At 48.6% G+C, this 26,180-nt stretch overlaps 1 protein-coding gene and 1 long non-coding RNA gene across 8 annotated transcripts in view; one reads left to right on the forward strand and one right to left on the reverse strand.

Moving 5' to 3' along the window:
- GRIK1 (glutamate ionotropic receptor kainate type subunit 1) overlaps nucleotides 1-26,180 on the forward strand; it is a 108,255-nt gene that overhangs the window by 74,370 nt on the left and 7,705 nt on the right. For 4 of the 6 annotated variants that reach the window (XR_004237149.1, XM_032094597.1, XM_032094588.1 and 1 more), the window contains exons 8-15: nucleotides 4,479-4,586; nucleotides 5,272-5,316; nucleotides 7,876-7,989; nucleotides 8,998-9,201; nucleotides 9,573-9,796; nucleotides 13,040-13,158; nucleotides 17,563-17,780; nucleotides 22,241-22,466. Coding sequence is in view for 5 of the 6 variants with exons in the window: in XM_032094597.1 (XP_031950488.1) it covers nucleotides 4,479-4,586; nucleotides 5,272-5,316; nucleotides 7,876-7,989; nucleotides 8,998-9,201; nucleotides 9,573-9,796; nucleotides 13,040-13,158; nucleotides 17,563-17,780; nucleotides 22,241-22,466 (1,258 nt within the window). In the remaining variant the exon portion in view is untranslated. Of the gene's footprint in view, nucleotides 1-4,478; nucleotides 4,587-5,271; nucleotides 5,317-7,875; nucleotides 7,990-8,997; nucleotides 9,202-9,572; nucleotides 9,797-13,039; nucleotides 13,159-17,562; nucleotides 17,781-22,240; nucleotides 22,467-26,180 lie in introns of those variants that run through there. The other 2 variants (XM_032094617.1, XM_032094626.1) reach the window with 2 other exon arrangements.
- Nucleotides 1-26,180, reverse strand: part of LOC116437070 — a 53,864-nt gene that overhangs the window by 10,269 nt on the left and 17,415 nt on the right. For both annotated transcript variants that reach the window (XR_004237152.1, XR_004237151.1), the window contains exons 2-3: nucleotides 7,858-8,218; nucleotides 1,451-2,518 (exon numbers count right to left, since the gene is read on the reverse strand). This is a non-coding gene — a long non-coding RNA (uncharacterized LOC116437070). The remainder of the gene's footprint in view (nucleotides 1-1,450; nucleotides 2,519-7,857; nucleotides 8,219-26,180) is intronic.

Genomic DNA, 26,180 nt, shown 5'->3' on the forward strand with positions numbered 1-26,180 from the left:
CAAAACTTACTTCTTGTCCATGAAGTGCATTTCTGCTGTGAGCCTACTGCTGGCTGTTACTTTGACCTGAAAGCTCTTAATTAGGAGAGCAAACTAAACAACTTCCAGACCTGCAGCCCATGGTGCTTTATTAGGAAGTAAAGCTCGGCTTCCCAAGAAGACAGTGTATGGCTGAGGGTAATGTCAACAAGGATCCTTATTCTGAAATCACATTTCAAGTGGAAAAACACTTATTCATGCAATGATCTCTGCCCAGATTGCAAAGTAATTGCAGGATTGCATGCTGAGAATAAATACATATGGAATTGATGAAAATTGATAAAAGTTTATCTGTGAGGTACTGATACTGTGATATCCCAAGTCAAAACAAGCTGCTTGACACCAAGATTACATATATTTTCTTCCATTCTGTTTTCAGTTCATTAAATGTTACCCGGGCAGTAGATTTGTTTATGAAAGCGAGCAAGAGCTATGATAAAGTGACTTTATCTGACTACATGGGGGATGTTTTGACATTTGCTACACAAAACATTTTTTCAGGACATATTTTGTATATCCAGGCTTACTCAAACACGTTGCACAGGTTACATTTTCCACGTTCACAGTCCAAAATAATCCCACCCCTCCAGCCATGGAAAATGCACCTTCCTGCTTCTCACTGCATTTCCATTCCAGTGCTGCTCAGTGAAATCCCAGGACTTTTCCTGGACCCGTTCCAAGGAAAGAGGCTGTGGAGCATCATAATTCTCAGTTTATCTCCACAGATAAAGCTCTGTGCTGGCGAGTGCTGAAATTCTCTTTATTCCATCGGTTATGGCAGATTTGGAGCAGGATAATGGCAAAGTCATACCCTAACTCACTGTATTCCCTAATCCTAGGGGATCTCTGTTAATAAGGGGATTAATTGTAAGCACTGACAAGTTGATGTGTGGCTCACCACACACGATGATTTCCCCTTCAAGGAGAAGCAGTATCACTGTCACTTCAATCTGGCAGCTCTCTTTGCAACTCCAATAAAGCAGGGACTCTCTCTTCCCAAAGGAAAGAAAACCAAAGGAAAATTAAACTTGGTTCTTGGTCAGTAGCATCTTGGTTATCACTAATATTATTATTATTAGTTATTATTCCTTATTATAGTGGTATTGTTATTTATGGCCTTGGGAGATTTTGTTGTGTAAAAGTGACCTGAGGTGTTCTGAGCGTTGCTTAGCTTTTTAAATTTTTCATTCGGGTGTCAGGTACCATCACAGCCCTCATCAGAAATTTGGGCATATCAGTTCCTTCACCCCTGTGGTTAATTAGGAATGTACACTAAATCATTAACTGATGTTCGTTTTGTTAGGAACTTCTGATAATAAATAAACAGATTATAACCCCAAGAATTAAACACATATGCTATGGGTCAGGATAATCCCAGGACAAAACAGAATAGGCAGGAGAATATTCTTACCTTCAAATAGACTTCACTCCAGCTTCTGAGTGTACTCCTCCCCCAGTGAAGAGTCCAGCTGGCTGATTTCTGACCAAACTCCCACTAAAGCCAGAGAAAAACCCAGCTGATTTCTGGCCTTTAGGAAAAAGTTTCCAAATTTTCAAGTTACACTTACTTAAACAGCAAGAGGAGGAAAAAAGAGAGAGGGAATAAAAAAATACAGGTCTGTTCTACAAAATAAATAACTAAATCTGGTCTGCTTGGGGAATTTCTCGCATCATTTCTCAGGGATGCACAGGCTGGGAGTGTTTGGTGTCTGTGCAGGGCCAGGGGCTGGGCTGGGTGATCCTTGGGAGTCTCTTCCCTCTCAGGGTATTCCATGACTCTGTGGCAAGTCTGGAAGCAGCCGAACGGATTGATTCTGGGATTGACCTGTTGATTGGCTCTGGCTGGAACGGAGGCTGCTGCAGGGATTGATTGGAGATGGTGAAGTGGAAATTGATACGGAGAGCGTTTGATGGGTGGGAATTGATAAAGCTCCTCTGGGGGGTTGGACCTTGGAAGCTGAGTCAGCTCTGTTCTCCTGTTGCTGTAATTTCCCATCAATCTATTGATGGGGATTGTAATCAGAATATTTAACCCCAGAGTTCAGCTTGTACTTTCCCCACAATCCTCATCTTTTCAAGCAGTAAAAACAAGGAGTTTCGCAGTAAAAACAGTTTCACAGTTTTCTCATTAGGTTGCTTTGTGTATTTTGGCCATGGCAGGTCCCTGGCAGGCTGAAGTTGTGTCTGAAACCTGTTCTGTCCACTCCCTCCTCGAGGCTTAGTCAGAAGGGGTCTGAGCAGCTGCTCACAGTGATGCTCTCTGATGAATTACATGATCAGGTTCCAATTCAACTCTTATTATGTCCTGTGGCATTCAATGTGTCACCAGGAACACGAAAATTGCTATAAATCCTAAGTGTGAAAGCATGAAATCCCATCTCTGTGATACACACTCATGCAGTTCCTGGCTCTTCAGAAGTTCTGCTTCATTTCAGTTTGTTAATTAACACGAACTCTGCAGCTGCTGCTTTCTCTATTTCTGTTTAGAAGAAAGAAAATAAAAATCAGAAATTAAACTTAGAATTCAGATGGTATTTGAAGCGTGTTCCTCATCATTAGGGTTTAGAAATCCCATCAAACATTTAACCCTTCTGAGAAACACTGCCTGGCTCCTGTTTATATTGAAGTCACGTTTGCGTCGTTATTTGGTGGTCTGAGTGGGACTGAAGTTGGACAAAGGCCCTGTTCACTTCTCTGTACCTTAAAATTTAAGCAACTTGTAGCACCTTTTCCTTCCTTTAGTGCAGAGGTAGAAGCACCAAAGCCTGTTTGGAAAAGTGAGATGCATTTCACCATCTAAATCTCTTCTCCACAAAGAGCGGAGATGGAGGCTCCTGCTGCCAGTGCCCAACATAACACGTTGGGTGTTTACTCAGGATCCTCCCCTGTTGGCAGGGGAGCCGAGCGCAGGATTTGTGATCAATGAACGGGAGCATCTCACAGGAGCAAATCACCCTCCAGGAGAAACTGATCTCTAAAGAGCAGATTTTGTAAAATCTTCCATCTTTGTGAATAAGAGATGGGGGCACGCCAGAGGAATAAAAAGACAGGCTGGAAAAAGAGATATTAGAGATTGAAATTCATTCATATGTGTGTCCCCCCCCGCTATCTTGATTATATCAGGCATAACAAACAAACAAGTAATGAATAACCCTGCAAGTGTTCTGCTGTTTACAGCAGAGACTTTTGTATATTCCCAAGTCATTACAATGGAAAACCTCACAGCAAGTTTGTTGAATTTATGCTTTTCCATTCTTACGTTACTTGAGTACATTTCAAAGTCCTGCTGTTTCCATGAATTCCAAATGCACCAGATTTGCCTGAGACACGTGGTGAGAACTCCCCAGCACCCGAGATTAAATCCTGCAGATTCAGGGCTGGAATTCAGATTAAACAGGGAGACACCAGTCTGTAAGTGTGGTGATTTTTGATGCAGCTCTCCTTCTGTCCTCTGTCTCTGATAAATCAAATGAGGGATGATGTGTGGTGGAAAAGCTTGTAATTTTAAATTATATGGCTGACACACACGAAGGAACAATGCCATCATTTACCGGCAGCTCTCCTTGTAGCTTTGACCAATTTAATCTAATGGGGGAGCTCCCAAAAACGGATTATCAAAATTGTCTGCACTTTGAAACCCATCACTTTGTTTTATGGATAAGCACCAGCTCTGGGGACAATATGGGCTGGGAGGGAGAGAGATCTCGTTTCAAGGCAAACGGGCTGGGTGGGAAGCTCACAAGATGCAGCAAACTGACACTGCGGAGAAAGTCCATCCTTGCCCCTGGTCCTTCTCCCTGAAGAAGGGTTCCCAGCACGGGGAATCCTCCTGGCTGTGCAGGACAAATCCAGGCCCAGGTGCCAGCGTTTACAACAAGGATTAGGATTCACTGGGTTAGGCTGCAACAGGAAAATGCTGCTTGGCCACACCTGCTCCTCTGGGACTCGTGTGCTGTCCCTCAGCCCGCGTGTGACACTCCATGTCCTTACCCTGCAAAGCTTTCATGGGGCCTCTGTGACTGCCTGGGCTTCTCCTGGGAGCTCCAAGGTCCAGCCCCACAGCCTGGGCAGAGCAGACCTCCTTTTCTTAATTCCCCAGTGAACTCCTATGCAGTGCAGAACTGCCCTGCCTTTGGGCACGTGCAAGTCTCTCTTTCTCTTTAGTCAGTCTGTACTTTTTTATCGGTACCAGACATATGTAAATCAATCTGTGTCAACTGTCACAGACTTGTGCCTGGCTGCAATACGCAAAACATATCGGAGAGAAGCTAAACAACAAAAAAAGGGGGTTTTGTCAAAGCAGCAAAGCCACATATGCTTAAAAAAGCCCCAGATTTGGAAGTGATTCAATGCTGTGGCGCATTTAAATTGCAGTACTTGTTCTGGGTTCCGAGCAGCTCCTGCTGGGTGCCACAGGGAGGGTGTGTTTGTGTCCCCAGGCACGGTGGGACGGCCTGACCGGGCGCATCACCTTCAACAAAACTGACGGGCTCAGGAAGGACTTCGACCTGGACATCATCAGCCTCAAGGAGGAAGGCATGGAAAAGGTAAGCAGGCCTTTTGTAAAAATACATGGCAAAAAGCTAATTTGACAAGGGCGGCTCCTCAGCTTGACTCTCCCGTGATTGGGATAAAAAACCCCACTATTCTCAAGTGATTTGAGTCAAAGTTAAAGCAGAGCTGGTAGGATTGGTCTTTCATTTTACAGTGTGTACCGTGCATTTCGAGGTGTGGGAGAGGAATCTGGGGCAGGCAATACTTATCTGATGGAAAGAATCCCTTTAAGTGCACCTCATTTTCAATCCGTGCCACTGCAACAGTGAATGGTAAATTCATATATGAGAGAGAGAGAAATTTATACAGAAATGCACAGACAAATGGGACACGAGGGAGAGAGGAAAGGAGGTGCTTGAGTAATAACCTCAACAAAGTGGAGATGTTGAGAATCCTCCAGGTTTTTAAGACTGGATTGGTTCTTCTTCCCTTTCCTCAGCCCTCAGCCATCAATATGGGCTGCCCTGGGGGTGGCTGCTGTGGGTGTCCCAACCCCCAGCACAGGTGACAGCAGTTCCCGGGGCTGCTGGCCCTTGCTCTATGTGCTGGTTCAGCTCTGGATGGTAATTGCTGATGGGTTAATTGAGGCTTTAACTGTAATTGCTCCCACACAGCTCTCCAGACGGCTTCTCTTTTCATTTTTAATGAAGCACTCTGTTTGTTTTTCCCTGTACCAAGGCTGCTGGCGAGGGTTCTAATCATTTATATAAAGTGTGGAAGAAGGTTTGTACACAGACAGGTGATGCCAAAACCCTTTGGGCTGGGTCTTCACACTCAGCCCTTGGGTTTTGATAGCGACTCTCCTATTGCAGTTTAGAGACAACAATCTCTCTGAAAGCAGGAATTTTCCTGGCAGGATAAGTTTCTCTCCACTTGAGACACTGTAATTCCAAAGACTATAAAGATCTTGGCAGGATTCAGATTTCTCACCAAAATCAGGGGGGGTTTAATTATTATTTTACTTCTTGGGAGTTGTGCTTTTCCCTTTCTTTGAGCACAGGCCCCTGGCAGCAGCAAAACCGGTCCCTTTCTCAGGTGCCATCCTTCCTGATTCACCTAAAATTTACCACAAGGGGTAAATTTACACTATTTTGGATGTGTACTGGCATCAGCTGCAAAGTCTGGTTTAACGTGCAGGGCTGGGGGTGGTTTTGCCCACACAAACCCCTCAGTGCTGGCAGCGTTTGAGCATTATTGCCTCACGATTTGGATGAGTGTGTTATTAGCTCCTTACAGCAAATAATAGAGATGATTAAGTGGGTGCTGCCATTCACTAACATACGGAAATTGGGACTAAGCTTGTTTATAAAAGATGTAAATTACCCCAGGAATCTCATCCCTCTTTGAACATTAAGTGCTTAAAGCACAAAAGTAGGATTTGGAGACCAGCTCCACACACGGCTCCCCACAGGACTCACAACCCCTGGGTGCTGTTCTATGAGGAGAAGATAAAAACTGCATCCACCAAGTTTAAAGTGCTCTGCAGTCATGAGACAGGAATTTTTTATAGTGCTTAGAGTTGTATTTTGTCCGTGGTTCACACAGATCTCATTATTCCACTCCCCTCCCTCATACGCAGCTTAAGAAAGTTTGGGGTTTGTGTTGTTTTTGTGAGAATAGACCAGTGTAAAACACCCTCTAGAACCCTTTCTGTGTTCTCATGAAGCACACACATACTTAACAGCCCAGTTTAATCTCCAGTGAATCAGGCTGAGGCACAAAGGCCCTCTCCCCTCGTTCCTGGGGAGTACATCATCCCCTGACACGCAGAAGCAATCTCCCTTTTGACTGCAGGCATCTCGTGTTCTGCTGAACTGAGGTAAAGCCAATTACAGCTGCTTCAGAGCAAGGGCTCGCTGGGAAGGGCACATGACACCTCTCAAACTTGTCACTAAACTGCAAACATCCCCTGGACTCCCCACAGTGACGTCCTACCTCGGCCTCATCCTTTCCACACCCTCTGACCACTCCCCCGTCCAGGCAGGGCTGCCCTGCGGTGCTGTCCCCTTGCCCAGATGTGCAGTGCTCTCCTGGTGTGTTCTGTGTGCTCCGTGGCCGTGCTGCTCCCTGTTCTCATGGTCGTTGTCGCCCTTCCCTGGTGCCAGCCAACAAACACATTCCACGTCAGTAACAGTGAGCAGAAGGGCTCATCCACCCTCGTGCAAATCCAAGGATATTCACTGTATTCCTGGCTCAGGCTGTCATAATAGCCAACGCTTTATCTCCTTTGTAAATTTGTGTACTTTCCAGATCAGCTTTCCAACCTGATCTAGTTTTGGAAACAAAGGGAATGACTGACAAATGCTTGGCATACGCATTTTTTTTTAAATGGCATGGCTGTCCCCATTAAGAATTTGGAAAATAAAAGTTTGCGAAAGGCAAGAGCAGTGGCACCTGGGGACACAAACCCCAAGTTTGTTTGAAATGGCTGTGCTCTCCACAGTGCCCAGCACAAACCAAACTGCCTGAGCCAGCTCCTTGCCTGGAGCTCCTCACATCAGCCCTCAGACAGGCTGGGCACCACAGTCCAAGGGCAAAAACACTGGAGATGCTTCCAGGCTGCATTTAAGTTGGGTAAATATTGAGCTGAATAAATCACGTGGTTCTAATTTCTGCCCCCACAAGGCGTAGATCCAAATTCACTGAAATCACACAGATCTTCCCCGGAGGCTTTGGATTGGGTAGTAAATACTGGAAGTTGTCACTGTCTCTGGGGCTAGAAAGGAATTTGCCTTTGGCCACTGATGTTTGCTGAACAAATGTGTGAAATGGTATCACCTTGACAGCTCTGGCATATGCAGGAGTCCAGGAATGACAGAATAATCTTTACTAAACCTGCTGAAGGCACAGGGCAAGCAAAAGGCCAGTGCATCCATCAGTCTGCTCCAATGTAGTTATTCAGGCTTTTAACCTGTTCTATCAGAAGACAGAGGTCTTGCCACGTGTCTCAACTCCGCCATTGAAAAAATTTTTAAAAACTCATAGACATTTGAGATTTTCTTTAGCAGGGAACAAAGCCAATGTGTTCTACTCTAGTAGCCAGTTGGCCACCCCAGCACTAAACTGCCAAGCCTTGTACTCTCCCTGCTCCTGGGTTTGCACTTCTGCATTTTGCAGTCGTTCCCTGGGGGTTCTGGACCAGCCCTTGGTGCTGCTGCCTTTTTCCGAGCTCCTGCCCTCCTCCAGCACTCAGTCCCTTCCTGAGGTGACCAGAGCCCCGAGGCCGGTGCTCTAGGGGTTTAGGGGATTAGGGCAGCCTCTCACCTGCTCTCCTCTGTGCAGATTGGGGTCTGGAACTCCTACAGTGGCCTTAACATGACGGACAGCAACAAGGACCGGTCCACCAACATCACGGACTCCTTGGCCAACCGCACGCTCATCGTCACCACCATTCTGGTAAGGCTCCCCAGATCCTTAGATTTAGGGTCAGGATCCACATACCCATCCATGAGATTGACTCGAAACCACCCCACTGCCAGTGGAAGACTCCCAGGAACCTCTGCCTCCAAAACTGCTTCACTTTCTCCAGCATTTCAGAGAGAGCCCTGCGCACTTTTCCTCCCAGGAGAGCGAACACACATAACCACTCAGGTTTGCACTCAGCGCTCATACAGCCTCTGTTTTCCTGAAAATGAGACAAAGAGGGCTGAAAGGAAGTGGCAAACAGCAAACAGACAGATTGAGCCATTGATCTCATTGTGAGGAATGGAAAGGGTGTAACTGGGTATTTGGGAGCTGCTCTGCCTCCTGCTTTCTGCCTGCCCAGTAATGCCACATTTTTTTCAATTGCTCTGCCTAATCCCTCAGGAGGAGGGAAAGAGCTCAAAGGGTCCCTGCTACACTACTTGTCTATTGCCAGAGGTGTTTTGCCACATCAAACTGCTTCCCCAGATCTTCTTCTATCAAAAATCCTGAGAAAGGGAAAGCAAAAATGCACTTTGCAATCTGCCTTTTCTGTTCTCCATTCCCTCGTTGCTCCATTTGAAGACTTTTCTCAGTAAATGCTTATTTTTCACAGAATATAAAATGTTAGGTTCCCCTTAGGGTTTTTCTCTGTTACTTAGGATCCTCTCTCCATCAGTATCCCTTCCTGTCCCTTGGAGTGGGACAATGTAGGATCCAGACCTTGGGTCTGAGTTTGGAGCTGCTGGGCACAACTGGAATTAAAGCTCCTGGGAGCCACAAATGGTCCATTCCACTGAAAATTAGGGCCCTTATGCTCATCTCTAATTCATTCAGTGAGTTTGTTAACACACCTAGAACAGCTTTTAATGCACAGGGAAAATTGTTGGTTTCCATCTACTCGCAATCCCTTTGGAAAACATCACCATCGTGTAGAGAAACTGATCCAACCCAAGGCAAGCCTCAGGTCTCTCGCTGACTGACTGCTGTCTTTTCCTGCAGGAGGATCCCTATGTGATGTACAAGAAGTCTGACAAGCCCTTGTATGGCAATGACAGATTCGAGGGGTACTGCCTGGACTTGCTAAAGGAGCTGTCAAATATTTTAGGCTTCATCTATGAGGTCAAGCTCGTTTCTGACGGCAAATACGGAGCCCAAAATGACAAGGGAGAGTGGAATGGGATGGTCAAGGAACTCATAGATCATGTAAGACTGAACCCTTCTCTCTCTATTCTCCTTTCACCTGGGGTATTTTAGAATGAAATCTTTGCTGTGGTTTTCACTTTTTAGAGCCACTGCTGTGTCTGTTCTGCCACCCATCAGAGTAGGAGTGTCTGAATGAACAGTTTGCAGGTGCTGGGGGGAAACCTCCATCAGTGGCCACATCCCAAATTTCCCCTGCCTTGTAAAAAGAGAAAACAGAGTGTCACCCCCCCAAAATACCCTAGAAATGTTAAATTTTGTTGAATTTGAGCCAAATTTGGCATATTTTTTAGTTCTTGGGGAAGAAATGGAGGGAGTTGCGGTGGGTTTGCTGAACATGAAGGAGACGAGTGTTTTCCCTTTTGTGTTCCCAGAAAGCTGACCTGGCTGTTGCTCCTCTCACCATTACCTATGTCAGAGAGAAAGTGATTGACTTTTCCAAGCCCTTCATGACGCTGGGAATCAGTATCTTGTACCGGAAGCCCAATGGGACCAACCCCGGCGTTTTCTCCTTTTTAAACCCTCTCTCCCCGGATATTTGGATGTACGTTCTCCTGGCCTGCCTTGGAGTCAGCTGTGTCCTCTTTGTCATTGCCAGGTAAGGCCAGGACAGAGTTTTAGACGCACCCACAGCCTCTCCCCTCGCAGGTGTTGGATGGGCTCTGGAGTACAGGGCTATCAAACCATCCTAAGGGGGTTATCCAATCCTAAAACCTTTCTGCAAAGGCTTGGTATTTTCTCATCAACACTGCTGTCCCCTTTGTGTATTGCGCTGAGGTTTTGCTTTTCCTAAGGGCTGTTCCAAGAGAAATATCCAACGGGATGCATCAGGAGGCAGCACCCCAGCAGACATGTGCTGAAAAGCAGCTTGTTCCTTGCATGTAGGCATTTCCCTTTTCCACTCACGGTGCACACAGTTCAAAGGTAAAAAACCCAAAAGGTGAACCTAGTTTTGCTGGAGGTCCAACCTTGGAAGTCTTTTCCAACTGAAATTGTTCTGTGAATTACAGGAGGAGAGGTCAGGGGTTAACTTCCCGGGGTGGCCCGAGGTGAAAGGAGAGTTTATCCCACCCTGGCAGCTGTGGGGCTATGTACAATTACTCGTGACTTCCCGCAGGCTCCTGCAGTGTCTCACTGTACCATAAATAATAACGCTACTGTACACAACCCATGATCTCAGTCATGACTAATCTGGAATCTGCTCCACTCTGACAGACTGACTTTTCTGCAGTTGTGTGCCAAGACTGAAAACATCCCCCAGCCCTCTGCACTTCAGAACAGTGGAAGGGAACACAAATGCTTTCCTTGAGCTGCTGCCGGAAAGCAGTGCCTGGTTACATTCAGCTGCATGGGCTGAAGAAGTGAAATTGTGTTCAAGTTAATTTGGATTTATGCATTTTAAGATAAGCTGTTCTTGCAACCCACATCGAGACCTGTCCACGTCTCCAAATACATCAAAATTTCTGTAAGATTTGCGAAGTGTTTCAGCAAATATTGGTTGGTTTTAATAACCTCAGAAACCATCCACTTCTAAACACTGCTGCAGTAAATTAAATGGTTACACACATTTTGACATCAGTTCCTGAAAACAAATACTTGGGAATCATGTGCACAGACCGGTATAATCCTCCTGTCATTTCTTTCAACTTTCAGCAGCTGGATAATTTCTCATTTGTCTCTGAGCCTTAGGTAGCCCTGTCATTGTTACATTAATTTTTAACCTCAAACACGGAAGTTTTTATCACGCTGAAGGGCTGCAGACTGGCAAAGCTCTGTCCCAAGTACATTGGCAGTGGATGAACGAGGTGCTTTCTGCCAAAATTCCCCTTTCTGCTAATGCCATGTCAGCTGTGCTGTTACATCAGTGATGGTAGAGCCAAGTAGCTGAGTCAATAAGTCACACAGAGGCTGTGATAAAAGGTGCTTGGGTGACCTTGAGCATCTCACCTTTATCAGAAACCTCAGCACAGCTGCTGCTGAAGAGGGAGAAAACCATGGGGAAAAAAGGCCAGGAAAACAGAAGGTCTGAGCAGTGAATTTTGCTGAACTGTAAACCAGAGCTCAGCACAGCAGTAGGAACACGAGAAGAAAATCAGCTTTTGTTTCAAGGTGAAAAAGAGGCAGACACCCTGCTAACACATTGAAATATATACCCAGGGCTAGAAAAACCTTTCCAGTCTGGAAGACAGAGGTTTGCTGCCAGAATTTCATGGCCACTTTCTAGCAGTGGCTCTCCTGCTCTTTCTGTGATGAGACATTTGTGTCCAACTCACTGAATGTGGTGGTTTTCTGAAACCCTGCAAAATCCCAGCCTTGGGCTTCCCAGGCAGGTCAGGCAGAGGGATTTTTTCTTCTTCCTGCCCTGTGTGAACACTGTGGGGGGAGCTTGTCACTCCTAGGGCTGTTGGCAACCTACTGGTCCTAATTCAGGGTCTCCTGCTAGGGATGTGCTTCCCTCTGTGTGCATGGACTGAGTCGGGAACAGTCTGGTCACTCCACAACACCTGCTTCCATTATTCCAGCAGAAATCTAAAACATAACTTGGGAATTGCTTTTCTTGTGATGGGTGCATGCAGAACTGTTGTAACTTGAACCTGAAAACTTTGTCTTTTGTTGTGATTTTTTGCTACTCTCGTTCTGGGTATTGTGCAGCTGATGGCATCCTAAGCTACATCCTCTCCCAATTAACAGGTTCATTATTACCAGATTTCATTACTCAGCTAAGCAAGGCACTCCGCTCTCAACCGTGCATAGATTCAATGCGTAATTATATTGTTGCAACAGTAATTAGAACGTTGGGTGAGGCTGTCGATTAGAGCTGCATTCACACGCTCCATGAGGAAGCAACGCTGCACTGGAGAGCCAGAGCAGGCACCCTGAGGAGGAACAGTCCTTGGGGTGCTCCTGCTGGGTGTGTGCTTAGCCCAGAGTTCTTCCAGGAATCCCTCTGCAGTGCCCATCCCACGTCCCTGTGGCTTTGGAGCTGCCGCTGCTCCAAATGCCTCCCAGAGCGGGCAGAGCAGGGTGCTCCTAAGGCCCAGGCTGTGGGGCTGGTCCTGTATGGGCCCTGTCCTTCAGAGTGGGACTCCACATCCCGGTGGGGCCCCGCCAGCTCAGAGCATCCAGTGATTCTGGGAATGATGGGCACCTGCTGCTGCAGGGAGAGCACGTCCAGCGCCCACAGACAGCGAGCGCTGCTGCCCTGAAAGGGCTGCTGCTCCTTCCTTATTCCCAAAACGCTTCCCAGGAGCAGCCCCGTGGATCCCAGCGGTGCCCCGTGAGCAGGGCAGGGATCTGTGGGGCTGTGGCAGGGAGGAGAGGAGCAGCAGCCCCGTGCCAGGCCCAGCACTGTGCCAGCCATCGCTCCACAGCTGCTCCACCACTGGCACAGGGCGCTGATGATGTCCTGGGGCCAGCCCTCCATGGCAGGCTCTCCTTTGCTGGATGTCCCGGGGCCAGCCCTCCATGGCAGGCTCTCCTTTGCTGGATGTCCCGGGGCCGGCCCTCCATGGCAGGCTCTCCTTTGCTGGATGTCCCGGGGCCAGCCCTCCATGGCAGGCTCTCCTTTGCTGGATGTCCCGGGGCCAGCCCTCCATGGCAGGCTCTCCTTTGCTGGATGTCCTGGGGCCAGCCCTCCATGGCAGGCTCTCCTTTGCTGGATGTCCCGGGGCCAGCCCTCCATGGCAGGCTCTCCTTTGCTGGATGTCCCAGGGCCAGCCCTCCAGGCCAGGCTGTCCCTTGCCCGTTCCCTGCGTGGTGCCGTGCCGGGGAGCACCGCTCAGCAGGTTTGCTGTGTGTCCTCTGCTCGATGTTTACAGACTGTTTCTGTTGACTGCCACAGGTTTACACCATACGAGTGGTATAACCCCCACCCGTGCAACCCAGACTCAGATGTGGTGGAAAACAATTTTACTTTACTAAATAGTTTCTGGTTTGGAGTTGGAGCTCTCATGCAGCAAGGTACACCGGTTACACTTCGGTCTCGCACACGTCCCACAGTCTGCTCAAGGGCTTCTGTGCTGGTAAACTCCACCCTCTGTAAATGCAGCATGTACTGTAAAACCTGATCTCACACACCCAGAGTAGCAGAAGGGAACAAAGCCATGTGCCACTGCCACAGGGGAACCTGTGCAACCCCGACCAGGAGGAAGGAGGGCAAGCAGCTGAGAGAAGGGGGAGCAGACAGGACCACGCAGGCGTTCTGCAGCTGAAATGTGAATTAATTGCAAGAGGGATATGAGGTGCTTCATGCTCAATTTGAGTTCATTGGTATGAGAGGTTTGGCAACAGGAAAATGTTGGGCTCCATCCCAACACAAACAGCCTTAGCTGCCCTAGAAGAACTGTTCCAGCTGCCAAACAAGGGAAGATGCTCTTTCTCCAGAAGGGTTGTTGAGCTGGCAGGCACTTGTCAAACACGTTGCTTAAAACCAACACCAAACCCTTGTTTTCTATGGCTTTCCTGCAGGTGTGAGTCCCATCCCTCTGTAAATGCATCCAACCAACCCCAGAAGCCTTAACTTAACCCAGTCACAAGCCCCCATTGCTGATGATTTTGGAAAGAGCTGACATTTTACTCAGGTGCCAAGGAGGGGCAGTGAAGCTTACTCCATGTGGGAACTCAAATAGACCTGTGTACTAAACACATTTGTTTATGGCATTTATGTTCTAAGGTATCCAATTAAACCACTTTTCACCAAAACTGGGCTCCACTGAAAAGAGAGAAAATGTTTTCTGACAAACTTTTCAAGTTCAATCAAAGCTGAACAAAAAAGACCCCACTCCACGACAACCAAAAAGGCAAAGCCCAGCGGTACCTTGGTATTAAATTCCTAAACATTTAAGTAAGGAATGTAAAACCATCTCTGCAGTCACACAGGTACAGTTTACTCTTTCCTCTTTAACAGACATGAGTAGCAGTAAAAGAAATTTTAAAATAAAGAGGACTTTTTTCTAGATATGGTAGAGAATAAAGTTTGTATTGTACCTAAGATGCACTTGCTTTTAATGGTGCATTATTGTATTGAGAGGATATAGAGCTTCCCCACAGAAATTGCTTTGAAGGAGGTTGGATGAAAGAAGAGCATTTCTGCTTTGTTTTGGAGCTTTTTGGTTTTGTTTTCCTTCCAATTTGTCAGTAAAACACAAGCTGAGGTTTTACAGTATCAGGCAGGTGTGTGTATCTAACTGTGGTTGCCCTGTGTGTGAAAGTGCCCCAGGATTCTGTGTTTCCTGTCCTGCCTTTTTTGGAGTTTACCATCATCCACAGCAAACTGTGGGATGCAGTGTCTGCTCGTTACCACTACCTTGGGTACATGACAGTCAGCCCCAACCAGACTCTGCTTGTCTTTTAAGAAGATTCAAAACAAAACCAAAGAAAGAGAAAAAAAGAAAGAAAGAAAGGAAAAAAACCGCAAAAAACATTTGTAAGGCAACACAAATGTTTCCATGTGCAAACTTGTGGTGTGATTGTCTGTGCATCATGGTCACGTGAAGAGTTTGGACATGATGTGAGTGGTGGTGGAAGTCTGGGTCTAGCATTGCGCTCCTCCTCCTTGGCAGCAGCTGCTCGTTATGCTTGACTGGAAGCCACTTGTGATTAAATTTTAAAATGTGATGATCAGACTTTCTCTTTTCTACAGAGCGTGAGCAAAGTCTGGATCAGGATTGGCTGTCATGTCTGCCATAAAAAGGCACTAGAGAGACTTCAGCAAGTATTGTCTCTGCCCCTGAGTCTTGCTGGCAACATTTTGATTTAGATGCTGCTTCCCCTGTTTTTCCCCTGGAAGTCTCAGATATGTTTGCATCCTCTGAAAGCATCCAAACAGGGCGCATTTCATCCAATCCATCCAGGGAAGCTGTCACTGTCAGAAAGGAGAGCTGTCCCTCAGAGCCCAGCTCAGCCAGGGACGGGGCAGAGAGCGCCAGGGTGGAGCAGGGGGATGGAGCAGATCCCGGGCTGACCCCCCAGCGTGGGCAGCAGGGGAGGGGGATTCTGCCCCCTACCCCACTCAGGTGAGACCCCACCTGCAGAGCTGCCCCAGCCCTGGGGCCAGCAGCACAAGGACCTGGAGCTGCTGGAGAGTCCAGAGGAGGCCCCGGAGATGCTCCAGGGCTGGAGCCCCTCTGCTCTGGAGCCAGGCTGGGAGAGCTAGGGGTGCTCACCTGGAGAGGAGAAGGCTCCAGGGACATCTCAGAGCCCCTTGCAGGGCCTAAAGGGGCTCCAGGAGAGCTGGAGAGGGACTGGGGACAAGAGCTAGAGGGACAGGACACAGGGAATGGCTCCCCACTGCCAGAGGGCAGGGATGGATACTGGGAAGGAGTTGCTCCCTGGGAGGGTGAGGAGGGCCTGGCACAGGGTGCCCAGGGCAGCTGTGGCTGCCCCTGGATCCCTGGCAGTGTCCGAGGCCAGGCTGGACATTGGGGCTTGGAGCAGCCTGGGACAGTGGGAGGTGTCCCTGTCCATGGCAGGAGTGGCACTGGATGATCTTTAAGGTCCCTTGCAGCCCAGGTCACTCTATTATTCTGTGATAAACTTTTTGCTGCCTCAAGGCACTCAGAAAGGTGGACACTGGAATGACCATGGGGAAAACGAGATGCTGCCCCACTCAGCCAGGAGCAGGGTTTGCTCTCACCTCCGCAGAGCAGTCACTCCATGCAGAATCACCAGGCTGTGGTGCCCAGAGCCCGGTGAACTGAGCCTGTTCTTTCCCACAAACATCACTTGCTGCAGAAGTCACAGGAGGTCTGGCATCCACCCCACAAGCGCAGCACAAGGGATTTTCCATCCACTCCTGAGCAGCGCTGGCACGTTCCATGGGTGGGGCACAGCATCAAGGGCCAAGTGTAGGAATTCCATTTGTATGGCTGCCTAAGCTTAAAAGCAAGAATTCCTTCAGGGTGACCTGAATCAGCACAGCTTTTGTAGTTCAACCCCAGCTTAAAAAGAGAGAGCAATGAGGAAATATTTCATTGTATTAAAAAAAAAAAAAAATCTAAAAAGCATGAACCCCAGCAGAACCCCAAACACAAACCCAGACAGAGCTACAGCTCTGGAAACAATTCCTTTTGGACTGGAAAATTTCAAGTGAGAGTTTTTGCCTTCAGACTGCTCTCGCTGCTTGGCAGTTCTGTCAACACACTCCAACCCTTGGGCTAAGCTTAGCTCTGACCTTTAAGAGACACAGCTCTGTGTTTACAAAGCCAGCTCCAATCTGTTTGCTGGTTGGTGGGGAAGGTTCTACCCTTTCGGTCTCTGCCCCAAAAGTCACATTAAAGAGTTTTTGCAAAGTCTGAAAACTTTCTCTGAAACATGCTGAAATTTCTTGCAGAACCCATTGAACAGCTGGGGAGACATAATAGGTCTACGTGTCTTTCCAGTAATAAAAATACATTTGTCACATCAAAAGCTTTAGCCCTGAGCACTCTGTTCACAGGCACTTAAGTATTTTCTTAAGTCCATCCCTCATCAGCAAAATAATTATGCAAAAACTTAACTTGAAGTCAGAAGTCCTCAGGTGGCAGCCTAAGAGCTTTGCTGAACCAGATCCTTGAATCCCACGTTATGGACAGAATTCAGTGGGGATGGGCCCCCAACAAGAGCAGAAAATTTGCCTAAGAGCGCTTGGAAACAGCAGTATCTCTGTGGCTGAGGTTAGAGGTTATCCAAGCTGCCTGAAGCCATTTCAGTGCAGGTAGCATGTGCTGCTCTGTGGGGAGCTAGGGCAATGGCAGAGACCTGCTGAAACCTGTTCAGCAATAATGAGTGTTAAATACAGTGTCCAAAATTTTGCATCGCCCTGAAGATGTGAGGGATGTGTCCATCACCCCTCTGATTTCTCAAATGTGAAGCACACATTGGTAGGAAGAGGTTTTCTGGGGGCTGAGCTGAGGTTCACTGGAGGTCACTGGAGCTGCATTGACCTCCCTGCTGGTGCTGAGATGTGTCGACAGGAGGCACAGGACAGGCTCCTCCTGTGAGGTATTTCTGTCAGATACTTGTGAGCAGAATAGAACTCTGGTTACAAAATCAATTGCAGTGTACAGGCACAAAGGGACTCCAGAAGCGACAAAAATGCCAGAGTAGCTTGCTGGGGATGTACAAGGTTAATATCACAAGCATGGTTAGCTCAGAGAGGTAAGGGGGCTCAAGGGTAATTCCATTTGTCATGTATCATGGCGCACATCCCCTTCCCGGTGTGTTACCATTATAAATGTCAGCTGTGCATCTGTGAGATTATTGTTGAAACCATTTTATCATGCTGCAGCTCATAAAAGCATTGTGTGCCTAAAACCAGTCTGTGGTATCAGGCAAGGCATCCTTCAGCCTCATTTTAATACGATTGTCTTGGTGGTGTTGTAACAGGATCAGAGCTGATGCCCAAAGCTCTTTCCACCAGAATAGTTGGAGGAATATGGTGGTTTTTCACCTTAATCATAATCTCATCCTACACTGCCAACCTGGCTGCCTTCCTGACTGTGGAGAGGATGGAATCCCCCATCGACTCGGCAGATGACCTGGCAAAGCAAACCAAGATAGAGTACGGGGCTGTCAGAGACGGATCCACCATGACCTTCTTCAAGGTAAGGCAGCCCCGGGAGGCGGAGCCACAGCATCCCGAGGGATTGGAGGGGTAGATAAATACACCAGGTTCCCACAGCCACGGCGGACCCTTCAGCACAGGAATGTAAAACCCAGCAGGTTTCCCCCAGGACATGTGGAAAACCAGCCCGGCACTGAACTGCAGCGAGGAGTAAACCCATCTGCCCTTGATGGGAGCCAGGGCATGGACATGGGGATATCCTCCTCCAGCTGGGATCCTATTTCCTTGCAGCCACCTCACGAAAAAGCAGCTGGAAAAGTCTGCTTCCCCCCCTGAAAGTCACATTTGCACCATGGTAATTCCGCAAATGCAAGTTTGTTTGTCCCTTTTTCTAATGCTCCATGGTCAGTATTACCCAGACCATCAATACAGGGGCCACACACACACCTGAACACATCTGCAAGTGACAGACAGTTTCCTGTGGCTAATTGTTTGGTATTACTGTGATAATTGTGTTCTTTTTTTTTTCTTCGTTATTAGTATCAATTATATACAAAATGGGTAATCTCATAAAATGTCAGTGTAAAAGCCAACAAGCTATAAATACAGAATACATGCACAAAAATCCTGTGACAGTCAGAATTCATTAGCAGCTTCGTCAGCAGTCTCAGCAGGGAAGTCAGGCTCAGGATGAGGCCGGATCAGTCTTCTCCCTGTGGTACCTGAGGATGGTGTTTATGGAGGCCCACATGCAGAGCCTTTGAAGGGGATGGGACTCTGGGGGAGCAGCAGTGGGGCAGAACAACATCTGTGCCAGGCAGAGCTGCCCCAGCCTGACCCTGCCTTCCCTCAGCCACAAGCCCTTCTGAGGGAAAAGGGATAATGCACACCCAGAATGGTCCAGTTGTGGGAGATCTGAAGGTCCAGAGGGGGCCACAGAGAGGATGAGGGGTCTGGAGCATCTCTCTTGTGAGGAGAGGCTGTGGGAGCTGGGCCTGGTCAGTCCAGAGAAGGGAAGGCTGAGAGGAGATCCCATCAATCCACACAAATGTCCCCAGGGGCCATCAGAGGATGGTGCCAGACTCTGACCACACTGCTCAGTGGTGCCAGTGACAGGATGAGGAGCAGTGGGCATGAACTGAAACACAACAAGTTCCACCTCAACCTGAGGAAGGATTTCTGTCCATGGAGGGGGCAGAGCCCTGGAAAAGCTGCCCAGGAGGGCGCGGAGCCTCCCTCTCTGGAGACATCCCTAAAATCCAAATTCCTGTGTCACCTGCTCCAGGTGGCCCTGCCTTGGCAGGGGGGTTGGACTGGGTGATCTCCAGAGGTCCCTTCCAACCCCAACCATCCCAGGATTCTGGGGTTCTGTATAGTCTGTCCCTGTTGCAGCTGCCAAGGGTGAACTGCCCCTGCCAAGGCTCTCCTGTGGCTGAACAGAAATGTTTCCTTGCTGAAAGAAAGACAGCAACTACAGCATTTTGCTATAGTCAGCTCCTGAAATGATGAGCTGACATTTCCACTGAGATGGAAACCCACCTGTCAGGCAAGCTCTGGATTCTCCTCTGGCTCTTCCATGCCCAAGCATGCTCACTGCCACTGATATTCTGAAGTAAAATTTAGCTTCAGAGACAAAACTTCAAAACCTGTTGCATCCCCGCGTTTTTAGGGGAAATAGGTCCTGAAGCTGAACATGAGAAGTTCAGAACAAATTTCCTAGAGCTGTTTCCAGTTTTACACTGATTTCTTTTTGCACCATTAATCCCTCAGGCAGAAATATGTAGGCTTCAAAGCATGTAAGCTTCTAAAGGAGAACTTCCAGACAAGGTGGTTAAATATTTATGCACTACATGTGCCAGCTTACTTGTGCCTGAAATACATGTGCACAAAGCACAGGGGAAGGACAGCGCAGAACCTGGGGATGGATTCCCTGGCACAGGGATGGTGACACAGTGGAAATGCATGAAAAATGCAATGTCTCACACTTGTAAACACTCCGTGTTTTATCAAAGGTGTTATGATTTTTATTACAGAAGTACCTCCAGACCCTCACAAGATCAGGGGTTCTTTGTCTTGTCCAAAATTTGGAATAAAAAACCCTGGAGTAGATCTCTGAACAAAACCAGATAATTCTGTCTGCAAAGCAAGGCTCTGACTTTGCCTCCCTCAGACTGAGAAATGCTGCAAATCTCCTACAGCTACATGAGTACACACAGCCCAGGGAGGGGCCAGGGGACAGAGAGAAGGCAGCAGGGGGGAGTTCCGGCAGCAGTTCCTCCATTTCGGACTCCACCCAGGGTCCAGCACAGTTACAGCGCCTTTGCCGTAACACTCCAGACGCCGCCTCTCTTCTGGGAGCTGTCCTGTCCCCGGCAGTGCTGGAGTGCCGGGAACAGGGAGAGGGAAAGGAGGGATTGGCACCAGCAGCACAAACCCCCTGAGGGAGTGAGGCGCAGGGCTGGGGTGCCCTGGAGAGGGTCATTCCCTCGAGTGCTTTCTGTGCTGCCAGAGGTGATCTGGCAAATCAAACAGTACTAAAGCCAAGGAATGCCGAGAGGAACAGATTTCTTCAGACCAACATTTTCTAAAGCAAACCACAACAGTTCCTCGCTGTGAAGGGGACAGGAACAAGGGAGTGGCACGCAGGACACGAGGGGCAAAGCCCAGATCCCTCTGGTTGTCAGGACTGTAAGGGAAACACACACAGGAAGAAGGATTTCTGGAGCCATCAGGCACAGAAAAAGATGCTGGCACAAAGCAGACTCTAAAGGGCTTTGATTTAGGACTTTGTGCTCAAAGCAGCAGCAGGAAGCCCCTGGAAGATGAGATGACCCAGCGTAACTGCTGGGTGGGATGGAGATCGGGAAGCATATTAGAGGAGCAAGGTACTGCCACTGCTTTCCTGAAGGCTCCATCTGCATTTATTCAAGCTGCCATCACTTTCAGTGAGTGATGTCTATAATGCACGTACCAACAGCTGTGATTGTTACTGGTTTGCAATGCCTAGCACCAGTGTCCTTGCTGCAACAGTTCCCCCAGAAGAAAAATTATTCTAAAGATGGAATATTTTTCAAGGAAGTTTCTGCAGTGACTTTTAGCCAGACAGTGAGGGCAATGAAAACAGAAGCAATTGGATTTATTCGTGGGGGGAAAATGGAGTTCTGACTTTGAAAGGAACCTCAGAATCAGCCTCCTCCCTGTGCAGAGATCCCAGATCTGTCCAGAACAGATGAAAATGCCCCAAAACCAGGGCCTGGGCAGCTCAGGACAGTTCAGCCTTGTAGGAGGGCAAGCCAGCAGCACCCCAGGCAGCACTGTCCATCTGTGGGGATGGCTAGATCTAGGAGAAATCCAGCTGAAGGCAAGATGTTTCCCATCCCCAAGTAGTGACACACATTTATTTCTCCGGACTGCTGCCCTGCTCTGTTTCCAGCATGTCCATAAATCTTCCATCGCTGCCTTGCCCCTCCATGATAACAGATCTTCATCCTGTGTGGCAGCTCGTGCCAGCTCCTCCCTTCTAAAGTGCAGATGTGTTTCTGCTGAAACTAATAAAAATTCAAAGGGCACATTTGGCACAGGATCTATCCTGGAAAAAACGGGAGCTGGCAAGTTGAGAAGGCAAGATCTTTCTTGCAAGCTCTTCTGAATAAGGAATATATCCTTCCAGTAAATTCACTGTCAGACTCAGTCTGGTGCATAAACATAGCATCAATTTCAAAAATATTCCCCACTGAGCACTGAGTAAAAAGGGTTTCTACTTGCAAAGAGCCACTTAGCCACCTTCAGAGTTTAGTGGTATCCTGTGGCTCGCCAAACTGAGGGGGAATTTAGGTGACATTCGCAGATATTGAATTTACAGGTGAGGCATATTAACGTTTAAAGCTCAAAGAACCAGAAAATCAACTTCTCACAGGAATCTCCCCTGAAGCTGGTGCTTAAAACTGAGCCTGGAACCAGCTGAGATGGCTGCAAACCAGAGACAGGGCCTGAGGAGACGCTGCCCTTAACCCTGTGGCAAAAGGATCACATCCTTAAGTCTGATTGCAGTGGGAAGCACAAAGCAGGAGTTTATTCGGTTTGTTTCTCAAACTTTATCCCTGAAGTGCATGACTTTTAGGCACATGATACCAACATAACAGGGGCAGATGAATGCTTTGCTCATCACCAGGCTCCTGGAGCAGTGGGTGTGCCCCAGCGGGCGGGAGTGGGGTGTCCAAGGGCAGCATTGTCCGAGGGCAGCAGTGTCCAGCTGCACTGGCTCAGCTGCTTGGCTGCTAGAGTCCATGGAAAGGCACTGACCCGGTAAAGCTCAGAGCACTTCACAGCCAGGCTGGTTATGAAGTTCCTGGCACTGCAAAGAAAGCGGGGAAAAAAAGGAAACTCCTCTACAAAGGCCAGTAAGAGGGAAAAGCTGGGGGAAGGAAAACCCTGCCACTGATTCCCTGTCACTCCAGATGTGGTACTGGTGTGAGCCTGTGCCCTGCTTTCCCTCCGCAGAAATCCAAAATCTCGACGTACGAGAAGATGTGGGCGTTCATGAGCAGCCGGCAGCAGACAGCGCTGGTGAAGAACAACGACGAGGGCATCCAGCGCGTGCTCACCACCGACTACGCCCTGCTCATGGAGTCCACCAGCATCGAGTACGTGACCCAGAGGAACTGCAACCTCACCCAGATCGGGGGGCTCATCGACTCCAAGGGCTACGGCGTGGGCACCCCCATCGGTAAGAGGCTCTGGGGCTGAGCTGCTGCAGAGCACATCCTGAGGCAAACGATTCACTCAGTCCCGGGATCTCAGAAACAGGACACAGGGAATGGCTTCACACTGACAAAGCCATGGTTAGATGGGATATTGGGAAGGAATCCTTCCCTGTGAGGGTGGGGAGGCCCTGGCACAGGGTGCCCAAAGAAGCTGAGGCTGCTCCTGGATCCCTGGAAGTGTCCAAGGCCAGGCTGGACATTGGGGCTTGGAGCAGCCTGGGATAGTGGAAGGTGTCCCTGCTCACCTGACTGGAAGAGCTTTAAGCTCCCTTCCCACCCAAACTATTCCAGGATTCTCTATTTTCTCTAAAGAAAACTGCTTACTCAAAACACTGAAATCCCTGACGCAGAACCTTGCAGTTGATCCTCACTGCTCTTAGGTGTTGCTCTGAGGTCATGAAATAACTCAGAAATTCATCTCCTTTAATGCAGAGCTTTAAGACTCCCAGTCTCTCTGAACTCTCTCTGGCAGACCTTTGCTAGCATATCCCGTGCCCTTTCTGAGAGTTTCTAATTGTAGAGCATTAAAAATTGTGTCAGATTTCTGTGCTGTGCACTTCTGAACAGTTGGCACTGGGGAGCCCAGTTTTGTCCTGTGTTCATAGAATTATAGAACCACAGAAGGGTTTGGGCTGGAAAGAACCTTAAGGCTCATCCATCCCACCTCACCCCCTGCCATGGGCAGGGACACCTCCCACTAGCCCAGGCTGCTCCGAGCCCCGTCCAGCTGGGGATTGGTTCATCCATTGCTCGGCAGAGCAGATATAAATAAGGGAGAAACACCTCTGCACTGGGAACTGTCATTCTTTGTGGTGCTGAGCACCACAGACAGATTGTCACAGACATGACATCCCAAGTAGATTTTTCCCATGGCTGTGTGAGAACAGCCTTGGCACCCTGAGGAAAGCGATGCAAAAGCTAAGATCCCCGAGAATGACAAACTCATGGCAAGAGTTTCCTTGCGGTTATAAAGCTGCCACACTTTAAACCGAGAACAATGAAGGAATAATTGGAACAGATGGCAATCCTCAGAGACAGTGCAGCCATTGGAAATGCAGCTGTGAAATATACTTATAAGATGTTTCTTGTATGAGAAGTGCACCTTTATTTTTTTCTTAAGAAAACCTGCAAAATCCAGGGGAATAGATATCCCCAAGCACTGTGGAATAATCCAGCACCATCAAGCACCTCATAAACAACTGATTTCATAAACAAGATAAACCTGCCACTATTCAGAGGGACCCCCAAGGCTCTGCTATTTCTCTCATAACATTGAAGAGTATTGATTGCAGAGGCTGTATGGAAAATAAAAAAGACAAATAAAGGCTTGCCTGTGCCCCTTAACACCAAAGTTTCAGCAAGGCTTAACTGGCCCACAGGGGAATGTAAAACCACAGGGCATTTGCTGCAGCAGAGGAGTGCTTGGCACTCCAGAATCCCAGTGAGAGAGCTGGACAGCCCCTTATGGCTCCCGAAGAAACAGGGAGGAGAACTCTTGAATCCAGGAAATGTATTATTTTATCAGAGCATCTTCTGCACGTAAAATACTGCCATTATAGCCATCAGGAGAACTTCTTCCTGGAAAGGGTGCTCAGGCCTTGGCAGGGGCTGCCCAGGGAGGTTTGGAGTCCCCATCCCTGGAGGTGTCCAAGGAAGGCCTGGATGCGGCACTCAGTGCTCTGGGCTGGGGACAAGGTGGGGACTGGGGACAGGCTGGACTCCACGGTCTCAGTTCTCTTCCACCCTCAGTGATTCTGGGATCTGTGATATGTCAGGGCAGGTTTAACTCCAGGATCTGTGCCAGTGCTGATGCAGGTAATTGTAGCACTAAAGCTCTTCCCAGTTCCTTGGGAGACTGCTAAGAAAGTAGATAAATGCATTCCTTGGCCTAAGAGGTTTGTTAATAGCTCAGAGGCCATAACTAATGTGCTGAATATTCAGAGAGGTGTGGAGATAGATTTGTGAGTGGTGTTAGAGCTCACCAATAAACCACCACCAGTGCAGCTCTCCAGGCACTCTTGACAAACTCTAAAAGCCCGTGCAGAAATATGGAGGTGCCTGTCACCCTCCAGATGGATTGTGCTAATCCTGATGGCAACGTAAGCACCACAAGAAAGGGTGGACAACCCCACAAATGCGGTGTTGTGACTCTGGCTGCTTCATTTACCTCCCAGCTGTGTCCTTCCAGAGGGGGGAACGGATGAGTCCTGCAGCGTTACACATCGCAGGGGACGAACTCTCCTAAGGCACAGACAATTCTGCTCTCTCTTCTGCGAGGCACTGCTGTTTGCTGTGGGAAGAATTCCCTTCTCTGTGCAAAGCCAGTCTTTGGAGGTGTTTCTGGCCTGTTTGCTGTGCTGTTATTTTTGGGCCTTTAACAGCAAGCACACAAATCTTCCACTCCTACAGCAGGCACGTTTTCCTCTCAGAGCTGGCTGCCTCCAGCAGTGCTGGTCTCTGGCTTCCCAGATGGATTTGGGATAGTCTGACACATGTTTCCTGGCAGCTGTGGTCACAGCATGGCCCAGTGCTGGCAGTGCTCTGCCCTGAGAAGCAGCTGAGTGCTGGCACACCAGATGAGGAACTGCAATGTTCCTCACGCTGGTTCTCCTCAGACGGGGCTGGGGGATGAAGGGAGTGGACAGCAGGGAGGGGGACGTGTGTTCATGGGACAAGAATTTTTAAGAATTTTTAATAATGTCCTGCACAGCAAAATAAGGAGGAAAACTGAATCTGTGAGGCCGAATTTCCAAGGCTATTGCAATGCGTAAGGACTCAGGAACAGTGCCCTCAGTGAGATTTTTCTGAAGTGCCACATGATCCCTGGAATTCTGGTACACAGTGTGCCTTAAAGCTTGGTGTGCCTTGACGGAGTTGACTTTGCAACAACTTTAATGTGCAGCAAAATGTGACTTTTGGTGAAAAGGCGGTTTAAGAAAATCTGAGAACCGCAGAATCACAGTATGGCCTGGATTGGGAGGGACCCTAAAGCCCATCCAGTGCCAGCCCTGCCATGGGCAGGGACACCTTCCACTGGACCTGGCCTTGGACACTTCCAGGGATCCAGGGGCAGCCACAGCTGCTCTGGGCACCCTGTGCCAGGGCCTGCCCACCCTCACAGGGAACAATTCCTTCCCAATATCCCACCTAATCCTGCCCTCAGGCAGTAGGAAGCCATTCCATGTGTCCTGTCCCCTCATGTCTTATTAATATGTGTTCCTAAAGGAGGGAAAAGGGTGGGCAGGAGTAGCTGCATGGACACAGGGCTCTCAGCACTGCGTTTCAGCCCAGCCTCTGAATGTTTCCAGCTGTAGGGAGTCCAGCATGGCAGGATTTGGGAGCACACGTGTGCCTTTGGAGCCCAGTGGCCTCTCACAGAATCACAGAACCTTTCTTGCAAGCCCCCCCCTCCCCCCCCGCCTTGAGATCACAAAATCCTGCTCCCACAAAAAAAAAGTCCCTCACAAACATGACCTGCAGAGATTCTGGAAGATGGAGAGGTTGCGCAGAGTGTATGAGAGCAAATCTGAACAGCCTGAGCCAGCCAGTGTGGCCAGACAGTGGCCAGGCCCATAAAGCTGCAGAGCCTGCACACACATCATTTAGCAAACGATGGCCTACAAACCAAAAGCATGGAATGGTTGCTATTTTCAGCTTGCAGGACCGCGGTTGTTGCA

The sequence above is a fragment of the Corvus moneduloides genome, chromosome 2 (assembly GCF_009650955.1).
Source record: "Corvus moneduloides isolate bCorMon1 chromosome 2, bCorMon1.pri, whole genome shotgun sequence".
NCBI classification, from domain to species: Eukaryota; Metazoa; Chordata; class Aves; order Passeriformes; family Corvidae; genus Corvus; species Corvus moneduloides.